This window comes from Astatotilapia calliptera, chromosome 23, assembly GCF_900246225.1.
Source record: "Astatotilapia calliptera chromosome 23, fAstCal1.2, whole genome shotgun sequence".
Lineage (NCBI taxonomy): Eukaryota > Metazoa > Chordata > Actinopteri > Cichliformes > Cichlidae > Astatotilapia > Astatotilapia calliptera.
In genome coordinates this window covers 12,070,579-12,080,937 of record NC_039323.1, presented here as the reverse complement: position 1 = coordinate 12,080,937, position 10,359 = coordinate 12,070,579, and the positions used below count along the sequence as shown (strand labels likewise).

At 42.5% G+C, this 10,359-nt stretch overlaps 2 protein-coding genes across 5 annotated transcripts in view; one reads left to right on the top strand and one right to left on the bottom strand.

Moving 5' to 3' along the window:
• The first annotated feature begins 1,695 nt into the window (after nucleotides 1-1,695).
• nipa2 (NIPA magnesium transporter 2) lies at nucleotides 1,696-8,768 on the top strand. Of its 3 annotated transcripts, XM_026157661.1 has the most exons (7): nucleotides 2,060-2,337; nucleotides 2,441-2,592; nucleotides 2,678-2,911; nucleotides 3,326-3,382; nucleotides 4,456-4,546; nucleotides 4,649-4,809; nucleotides 7,670-8,768. In XM_026157661.1, exons 2-7 carry the CDS (start codon nucleotides 2,532-2,534, stop codon nucleotides 8,326-8,328), a joined length of 1,263 nt encoding a protein of 420 aa, XP_026013446.1. In that variant the 5' UTR covers nucleotides 2,060-2,337; nucleotides 2,441-2,531; the 3' UTR covers nucleotides 8,329-8,768. The 3 variants fall into 3 exon arrangements, with proteins under 3 accessions (XP_026013447.1, XP_026013446.1, XP_026013448.1); XM_026157662.1 differs by lacking the exons at nucleotides 2,060-2,337; nucleotides 2,441-2,592 and adding an exon at nucleotides 1,696-2,052; XM_026157663.1 differs by lacking the exon at nucleotides 2,441-2,592.
• A 4-nt stretch (nucleotides 8,769-8,772) lies between these two features.
• cyfip1 (cytoplasmic FMR1 interacting protein 1) overlaps nucleotides 8,773-10,359 on the bottom strand; it is a 40,726-nt gene continuing 39,139 nt past the window's right edge. For both annotated transcript variants that reach the window (XM_026157660.1, XM_026157659.1), the window contains exon 31: nucleotides 8,773-9,377. In XM_026157660.1, the coding sequence (XP_026013445.1) occupies nucleotides 9,213-9,377 (165 nt within the window). In that variant the 3' untranslated portion in view covers nucleotides 8,773-9,212. The remainder of the gene's footprint in view (nucleotides 9,378-10,359) is intronic.

The window sequence follows — 10,359 nt, the reverse complement described above, 5'->3', positions numbered from 1 at the left end:
AATACAATTGAATGAATATTACATTCATGCTTGAGTTTGTAAGCTGTGCTATAATGCAGCTCAAACATGAAATTTTGTCTCATAATCTGAAGATTTCAGGAGACGGTCTGAATAGTTTGCATAGACGATCAACTGAGTTGGATATTATTTTAGTTAGTCAAACATAACAAATATAAACTACATATTTGAATAAATGAATAAGTTCCTTCCGTCTTTTTAAACTGTAGTGACACTTTCTCATTTACTGTTAACTAGAGACTGACCCAGCATGGTCAATTATGACTCCGCGCATATTTATGGTTCCCTGTTCTGCAGTGAACCATGGTGATCAGATTTCCTGCTGTAGAGACCTCAGATCTGAGTCTTTTTGCACAAACTCTTTGAAATTTTCCACATTTCCAAACCAGATTTTTGAAACTGAAGCAGCCAAATAACAAAGGATGAAAAGCACCCTGAGTGTGAGGACTTTAGTGCAATCACATTATTCAGTTTATCTCAAGTTTGGTGCTCAAATCAGACCAGCATACTGTCTATCTATAATTCACTCAAACATCGAGTTAAAAAAAACTGTTTAAAAATGTTTAAAATGAAAAATTATACGATTCTGTTCACATTTTTATACCCAAATTCAAGCCAGCACAATAGACTCCTCGGAGAAGTCAGAAATTATCTGAGCATAGGATTTAACCACTAAAACTAATTTTTCTGATCAGGAATGCAAGAAAATAACTGGAATTTGGCATCCTTACAAATGTTTTATTAGGTGTTGTAAAAGAACACATTTTAAAATTAATGAAGAAAAAAATATTTTTAGTGTTACAATATTATTATTAAACAGCCTGCGTATACTGGTGGATTACTTATTAGAAAAACATAAAAATGATTTTGGTAAATACCAATACTGTTCATTTATGCCAGCTGTGGCATAAACCTTACCCAGGCTGGTGGTTTAATGAACATTGTTAAGCACCGAACTGCAAGTTTTTATGTCTTTATTTCAAAGACAAACATTTGCATGCTTTTTAAAACCGCTTAATTAATTAATAATATTAAAACATCTATAATGTCTGCCACAGATAAGCATATATAGGTATGAGAAACAAAAACAGGCCATTCAGGTTTCAAAGGATGACATTTAAAATACATTGTTTTGGAAAATTACACCAAAATGTTTTGAAGTGAGACCTGTCTGATTAGAAACCAGATTTGCAATAAAATGTATTATTTAGGAAGTATAATTTGTTATTTTTTATTTGGGATTTTTATTTCATTTTGACTTTTTATTTTTAAATTCAGTTTGGTTTCAGTTATTTTCCAGAGTGCTTATTTATTTATTTATTTTGCTTCAATTTAGTTTTTAATTGCTTGAAAATCTTTTGTTTTAGTCTTTCTAATTATGATTGTATGAAGCAATGACTGTTTTCTACAGTCATTGGTATGAAGGGCATAGAGAGGCATGCCCTTTTGAAAGCAGCTGACTGACAGTCTCAAAAACATTACCCTCAATACCAAGTGTAATAAAACTGTGATAAAACGAATAAATGCTAAATCATAAGGATATCTATATTATTATTTTATTTTTAGTGCGTTTGAAATCTATCTATCTATCTATCTATACATCTATACATATATACATATATATAGATATTACATTTAGTTTTAGCAGTTTAGTTTTACTTAACTATCATAACCTTAGTAACCACTGATTTTCTTTTTAATGATAAAGCGCTGCTAGGTTTCCCCGGTAGACCTGATGATGGAGATGGAGTTTCCAGTACGCCTGCGGTTCCGGGTCCAGGTGGTTCCGATGTTGCGTCCCGCCTGCGGTGCTGGGTCCCGCCGGCGGAGGGCACACCGCTCCGGCCGCGTGTCCTGTGCGAGGCGGAAGGAGCGGCGCGCAGTGCGGCAGCAGCGTCTGGAGGCTCGGCGTGTGCGCGCTGGTTGAACGCGGAGGGAGCAGTAGGTGATGCGCAGCCACGGAGCCGGAAAGCAGACTGTTCATCAGCGAGAACCTTCTTGTGTGTGTGGAGCTGAGCAGCCCGCGGTGAGCAGGTAATAATCCGAGCTCTGTGCTCGTTAAAGGCGGCGCAAAGAGACTCTCAGTGGCTTCATTCACTCTGCGTTAGCCAACCAGTCAGCCAGCTAGCCTCCGCGCTAATGAAGCTAATGCGGCTAGCGGCGTATAGCAGCATTTACACGCTTTCTTTATTTCTGCCGGTGAGTTAAAGCACAGATTAGTGTCCACACAGGGAAGACTCAGTTAAACACCAAAGCAGCCCGTAAAAAAAGAGACCGCCTGAGGCTAACTCGACATTAAGCCTCACCTATCGCGGCCAGGTGAGCCTCCCTTTCGTATCACTTCCTGAATTCTTGAGTACTGGAGATGGGTGATTTACATAGCAGGTGACTTAGTTGCACAATGCTTTTGAATGTATCTCAGTACAACACCCAGAAACCCTTCAGGTTTTACCGAGAGTCACTCGGATGTGCGTGAATGGGAGCAGACTGTAGGTAGGAAGGACAGCAGGTAGATGGATTCCTCCAACTCCTCAGGTGATGCTTTTCCAGGGTGTAGAGTGGACTGTGGTCACGGTAGGTTCCTGCTGGGGTGCTGACGTTAAACACTGGTCTTTATGAGTCTCTCACTCCAGCCTGTGGTCTGTTCTTCTGCTGTCAGGTGTTTGGGTCGGACAGAACTGCACCTTACCGGGTCAGCACCTGCGCTGTCAGCTGGTAAATGTGACAGACCGCATCAACACATCCAGCCTCACTATGGCTCAAGACAGGGGCAAATATGACTTCTACATTGGCTTGGCGCTGGCCGTCAGCTCCAGCATCTTCATCGGAGGCAGTTTTATCCTGAAGAAGAAAGGACTTCTGAGGTTGGCGAGGAAGGGGTCCACACGGGCAGGTAGGGGTGCTTTTTTCTGAGCATCGATGCTGGTTACCCCAATCCTTGAGGGGACCCACACTTCAGTCTTCTTTTTCTGTTTGTTTGCTTGTCTGTTCCCCCCTCACAGGCACTCCCTGTGAGGGGTGTTTCCACACATGCTTATCCATTGTGACATTTCAGGCTTGTCAGGTTCTCCTCACCTGTGCAGGGTGTGTTTAAGTGTGTGTCTGCATGTTGTTTGTGTGCATGAGTCATGAACACTCTTAAATCCTAGCAATCATTAACTCCAGCGCTCTGCTCGACCTTCAGTTCACATCCATCGCCTGACCTGCAGTCAAAGCGAGGAGTTGCATAATTCAGGTTTTGCTTACATGCAAGTGACATTGAAATGAGGAATCACGTGGAAATGAAAACTTTTCTTTTGCTTTTCAGGGCAGGGAGGTCATGCGTATCTGAAAGAGTGGCTGTGGTGGGCAGGTTTACTATCAAGTAAGTGATAACGCTGTGGCTCAAAATGAAATGAGATCATTCAGATGCAGGTGTAGCAGACATTCTCCAGAGTTGGTGCATAACATATTTGCATATGTTGAGGTCACATGTGGTTTCAGGAGCTGGTATTTGTCTTTGTGGATGCACCACCTGGGCTCATGCTGATTGCTGATGCTGTTTGAAGGAGACCTGCTGCTGTTGTTATTTTGACACATTCAGGACTTCTTTTGTGTCTCCTTCACTTTTGTTATCGTTACAGAAAAGCTCAGAATTGGTCTTTGGCAGATTGAGCTGAAGAAAACCTGCCCAGATTTATTCTTTCTTACTTATTTAATTCCATTCTCTTGAATGACAATTCAAATTCAAGGAAGAACTTTTTTTTTTAATATTAGATATTTAAGTTCTCCAAGGACTGATTAACCATGTTAAGTAATCACGATCTCAGTCTTACACTTGATTTTAAAGCAAACCTTGTTTTTTTTCTCTCTCTTGTCATCCTTTTCCAGTGGTGGATGTTCATATTAAACATGTCCAAAGTTTCTAATGATGAGCTCAGTGTATTTACAATAATCCTTCAAAGCTCAGACTGCTCCAAACACTCAGTTTATCACAGATTTGTTTCCTACTCTGGGATCAGAAAGTCTCCTTAAAGGGGCTGAAACGGCTTATTTCAGGCAGTCGATGAAGTCTGACTACACAAGTGAGATAAATTAGGATTATTTTGAACTGTGAATCATGCAGGGCTACTCTAGGAAAGTCCAAAAATAAAAACAAGGACCTGGGAATGAACGAAAGTGTTTGGTAATAACAAATGAGCTAAATGTAATCTCATTGTTGAATCAGATGGTATATTGGTGCATGTATTTCATTATTACAGATGTAATAATCCAGCTTCATCTCGCTAGCTTTAAGATATTTTGTCACTGTCCCATTGTCAAACCTTTCTTTCTCTACTACCTCTGTTGCAAAATGCCCTAAACCTCAGATAGTATTACAGTGTTTGCATGTCTCTGTCACAGGACAGTTCTACTTTCCTTCATGTGTGGAAATAACTGTCTGTTAACCTTTTGCAGTGGGGGCTGGGGAAGCGGCCAACTTCGCCGCGTACGCCTTTGCTCCTGCAACGCTAGTCACACCGCTGGGAGCCCTGAGCGTGCTCGTCAGGTACTGATGAGTGCATGTGTCTCATCCACCTCAATGTTTTGATTGTGTAAGAGTGTGTGTGACCTGAAATGAATTTATTTATTTATTTATTTTTGGTCGCAGCGCCGTGCTGTCGTCATACTTCCTGACGGAACGGTTAAACCTGCACGGGAAGCTTGGCTGTCTGCTCAGTATCCTGGGCTCCACCACCATGGTCATTCACGCGCCGAAGGAAGAGGAGATCAGCAGCCTCGAGGAGATGGCGGCCAAGCTGGTTGACCCAGGTACAGAAAAAAATTCTTCTCTGTAGATCGTGTCTACAGATATTTCCTCCAAATATTCATCTTTGCTTCACAAAACATGATCATGCCTTACATGCAAAAGGTCTCAGGTTCGATTCCTGAAGGCAGCACAAACCCAGCTTCAGGGGATCACAAGCCACTATACTCCCAACACCGGTCCCGGGCGCTAACAGAGATCTGCAGATTTTCACTGATCAATACAATGTACAAAAAAAAAAACAAAAAAACAAAAACGCAAGTTGATCTTTCAGGAAACTTGTTATCCTATTTTGCATCGTTCTTCTGTTTCACTGAGGAAACTGGCTCCAGGCAATCAGGTGGAAGAAATGTTCAGTTTCTTTGTTTACCAGCAGCAGGTTTCAGTGAACCACACCCTCTGAACAACTAAAGCGTGTATTTTCACTTTTGTGAAAGCGCATTCAGCAGATGCTACAGTGGGGCAAAAAAGTATTTAGTCAGCCACCGATTGTGCAAGTTCCCCCACCTAAAATGATGACAGAGGTCAGTAATTTGCACCAGAGGTACACTTCAACTGTGAGAGACAGAATGTGAAAAAAAAAATCCATGAATCCACATGGTAGGATTTGTAAAGAATTTATTCGTAAATCAGGGTGGAAAATAAGTATTTGGTCAATAACAAAAATACAACTCAATACTTTGTAACATAACCTTTGTTGGCAATAACAGAGGTCAAACGTTTACTATACGCCGAGCAACACGGACTTTCAACTCCCGCCACAGATTTTCTATGGGGTTGAGGTCTGGAGACTGGCTAGGCCACTCCAGGACTTTCAAATGCTTCTTACGGAGCCACTCCTTTGTTGCCCGGGCGGTGTGTTTTGGATCATTGTCATGTTGGAAGACCCAGCCTCGTTTCATCTTCAAAGTTCTCACTGATGGAAGGAGGTTTTGGCTCAAAATCTCACGATACATGGCCCCATTCATTCTGTCCTTAACACGGATCAGTCGTCCTGTCCCCTTGGCAGAAAAACAGCCCCATAGCATGATGTTTCCACCCCCATGCTTCACAGTAGGTATGGTGTTCTTGGGATGCAACTCAGTATTCTTCTTCCTCCAAACACGACGAGTTGAGTTTATACCAAAAAGTTCTACTTTGGTTTCATCTGACCACATGACATTCTCCCAATCCTCTGCTGTATCATCCATGTGCTCTCTGGCAAACTTCAGACGGGCCTGGACATGCACTGGCTTCAGCAGCGGAACACGTCTGGCACTGCGGGATTTGATTCCCTGCCGTTGTAGTGTGTTACTGATGGTGACCTTTGTTACTTTGGTCCCAGCTCTCTGCAGGTCATTCACCAGGTCCCCCCGTGTGGTTCTGGGATCTTTGCTCACCGTTCTCATGATCATTTTGACCCCACGGGATGAGATCTTGCGTGGAGCCCCAGATCGAGGGAGATTATCAGTGGTCTTGTATGTCTTCCATTTTCTGATGATTGCTCCCACAGTTGATTTTTTCACACCAAGCTGCTTGCCTATTGTAGATTCACTCTTCCCAGTCTGGTGCAGGTCTACAATACTTTTCCTGGTGTCCTTCGAAAGCTCTTTGGTCTTGGCCATGGCGGAGTTTGGAGTCTGACTGTTTGAGGCTGTGGACAGGTGTCTTTTATACAGATGATGAGTTCAAACAGGTGCCATTCATACAGGTAACGAGTGGGGGACAGAAAAGCTTCTTACAGAAGACGTTACAGGTCTGTGAGAGCCAGAGCTTTTCCTTGTTTGAGGTGACAAAATACTTATTTTCCACCCTGATTTACGAATAAATTCTTTACAAATCCTACCATGTGGATTCATGGATTTTTTTTTTCACATTCTGTCTCTCACAGTTGAAGTGTACCTCTGGTGCAAATTACTGACCTCTGTCATCATTTTAAGTGGGGGAACTTGCACAATCGGTGGCTGACTAAATACTTTTTTGCCCCACTGTATATTTGGAATATTTTCATTTCCATCAGACAGGAAATGGAAGCTGGAATTTACCTGCGATAACTCAGGAATTGTTTGAGTCACTTTCTGTTGTTGTAACACAAAGTTCACATCTGAAGCAAAAAAGTATTTAGTATCCACTGTTAGTTTCATTGTTAGCATTACTCTTTCTGATTATTTGAATGTGGAGAATATTTGGTCAGGAGCAAGATCCAATCTTTATAATACAAATCTAACACTTCCTGACTTAAGAGTCATGTGAGAATAACAGGTCATGGAAAAACTTTAAAATAACTGAAACAATAATGTAATCTCTTTCTTTCAGCTGGTTAAGATGTTTCTTTCTGCGAGTACTTTTAGTTATCTAACTACTCTCATATGAACAAATGTGTTAATATGCAAAATATGAGGGAAATAAATCTGTTTCTATGGTTTTGAAAAGCTAAACTTGTGTCATTCTGCTTCAGTCGATTTGTTTTAGCTCAAAGACGATGTGAAAAAAACCTCACAAAACAGACTCCTGCTCTCTGGAAGTAAAAAAAAAAAAAAAAAAGATTTGTGTGTCACACGTTAAAGTTGGAAGGGCTACATTAATTTTAACTGTTAAACGTTTGTATGTTCTCCCTGTGTGTGCGTGGGTTCTCTCTGGGTACTCGGTGGGGTTGGGTTAATGATTCTAAATTGCCCATATGTGTGAATGTGAGTGTAAATTGTTGTCTCTCCATTAGTCCAGTGACAGAGTGGCAACCTGGCCTAGGTGTACACATTATGGCAGCTGGGATCAGCCCCCTGCAACCCGGAATTAGAAAAGATTGGATTTATTGAAGTGATGGTTTGCAGATGCTTATTTTCTTGAAATGCTCCCCGTCCCACCTCTTCTCCTTTTCTTTCTCAGGGTTCCTTGTCTTTGCCACCCTCGTCATCATCGTTGCACTCATCTTCATATTTGTTGTGGGTCCCCGCCACGGCCAGACCAACATCCTAGTCTACATCACCATCTGCTCGGTAATCGGAGCACTCTCTGTGTCCTGTGTGAAAGGACTGGGCATCGCCATCAAGGAAGCGATCGCCGGGACGAGCGTGGTGAAAAACCCGCTGGCGTGGATCCTGCTCCTGGGTCTAGTGGGCTGTGTGAGCACGCAAATCAACTACCTGAACAAAGCTCTGGACATTTTCAACACCTCCCTGGTAACGCCAATCTACTACGTGTTCTTCACCACGTCCGTGCTCACCTGCTCTGCCATCCTCTTCAAAGAGTGGGAGCACATGGGAGCGGACGATGTCATCGGTACACTCAGTGGCTTCCTCACAATCATCGTGGGCATCTTCCTGCTCCACGCCTTTAAAGACGTTAGCGTGAGCCTGGCCACGCTCGCGGTGTCCATGCGGAAGGAAGAACGAGCGTTTCCCACAGCCAACGGCATAGCATCTCACACCGCCTACGAACTGCTGGACGAGAAGTCGGCCGGAGACTTGGAGGAGCGAGACACGGCTTCGCATTTCGACAGCGTCTCCAGAAGGAATGGCACGATGACGTCCTTGCTGGATCACTAAGGACCTCCCTATTCCAGAAGACTCGGCCGCGGCTCTGATGTAGACGTGGAGCGCGAGAATGAGACAATCAGCGATCCGGGGCGTAAACAGACCAGTGGATTGTAGTTAATGTTTTAATTTGCCTTACTTTTCTTGGAATATGGCTCATATTCATCTCTAGTTAAACTTAATTTCATTCCTGTGTAGCGCTGTAAATAAGTTTTATAAAAAGGTTTTATGGACATGCACCTTCATGCACTGACTTCCTTTCTATGAATCAGATGAAGTTTTAATATATATATATAAATATATATATACTTTATGAAGTCCTGCTGACAATGACTACATTTGATAGGACGTTCTATGATTTGAGTTGTCGTCATACTTGAAGGTAACGGCAGTTAATGTTGGGAGTTCTGAACTTTTTCTTTGCAGTTTTTACATTAAAAGCTTGACACAAACCAACATTTGTTACATATTTATTGAATTAAATGATTAAAACATAAGGCACAGTGAATAAATGCTGAACATGAGCTTGAGCTCTGTTACTTCAGTTCCACTTAAAATGTTTAGCATGCAAGTTGAACAGTGTAGAAAATATAAATTTACCATCACCCACACTTAAAATAGATTAATGCTCACCCTCAAACACCCGCCACCGCAAACCCTTAAATACGTCAGATAAAAACTACTTCCTCTCTCTGATCTACTTCTGTCTGCAAGTATAAAACAAAGAATATCCAAAAAGGGGAAATATTCTTTTCTGATAAGGCACAAATGAATACAAAAAAGAAAAAGTGGCCCAACTTCTGACACATGATGGTCCTCAGACCTAAAGGGCGATATTCGTGGTGATGCGGACAGTGTTTGAAACTTCACGCTGGTCCACAGTGTCGACGGCCGCCTCAGCTGCTGGCGAGCGACTGGTGTATCGGAGGCTGGAAGCATCGGACGTGCTCGACCGGCATGTTCTCGCCGTCGCCAGACTTCATGTACTTGTTCAGGATGGCGAAGATCTCGTTGTTGAGGACTTGGAATCTACGGATTCTGTCCACCATCTTCTTTAGAGGCTGAAAGGGAGACAAACACGGGAATGAGCTCAGAACAGGTCCCACTTAATCACGTTGCTGCTTTTATGTCAGATCCTATTTCACTGGTGAACGTTTATTTTAAACGTGGCCACAGTTTCTAATAGCACATAAAGCCAACAGCTCAGACTGTGCTAAACGCTCAGTGTTACACAGTTTTTCCAACTCTCCATTCTGAGGTCACAGAGAGAGCAGGGTGTATTTATAGTACCGTAGGTCAGCCCTGAAGTTGACAACACAATAATTCCCAACATTATTTTTCTTAACCCCCCCCCTACGGGCTTTTGGATCATCACAGGAAATAACAGTTTGTGATACGTTTTAGCCAGATAACTTTTCTCTGCAGTTTCTCAAGAGCATTTGCATCAGTTGCATAAAAAAACAAAAAACAAAACTGAACTTCAGACATAAACATTGCAGTCGTGGTGGCCATCAATGCCTCTGAGCTTGTGCATTTGGTGGGTTGGAGTTTGCCTGACATCTTCTGCAGTCTCATTTAGTGGCTTGTTGTAGAACATGAGGATGTTCTGAATGAGCAACTTCAGGAAAAAATGCCAACTCTTTCTTGGGCTTTAGGATTTATTTCTGTGGAACTACAGAAAAGCCCCGCTGACCTGCTGTTTAAACCTTCTGTTTATCTGGGACAGCCAATTATAAAAAGCTCCCATAAAGGGGGAGGAGCTATAAGAGCCTGTTTGATATTTGGTGTTTCCAAATGGCAGTGGAAGAACAGGAAATTGTATGCAATTGTGTATAAAACAGCTTATTATGAACTTTAACAGTGTTTCAGTTCAATCTGAGGATCCAGCTGGGAGATGTGAGCTGAGCACCAAGAAAACGGGACAGTTAGCCAGGCTCATTTCAAGGTTAAATCCAGCTCCCGGCAGTTCTAAAACAAACTCATCTGCTTAATCCACACAAACGCTGAAGAGTGTAACATCGCGGAGGGTTACCTGCAGCGACT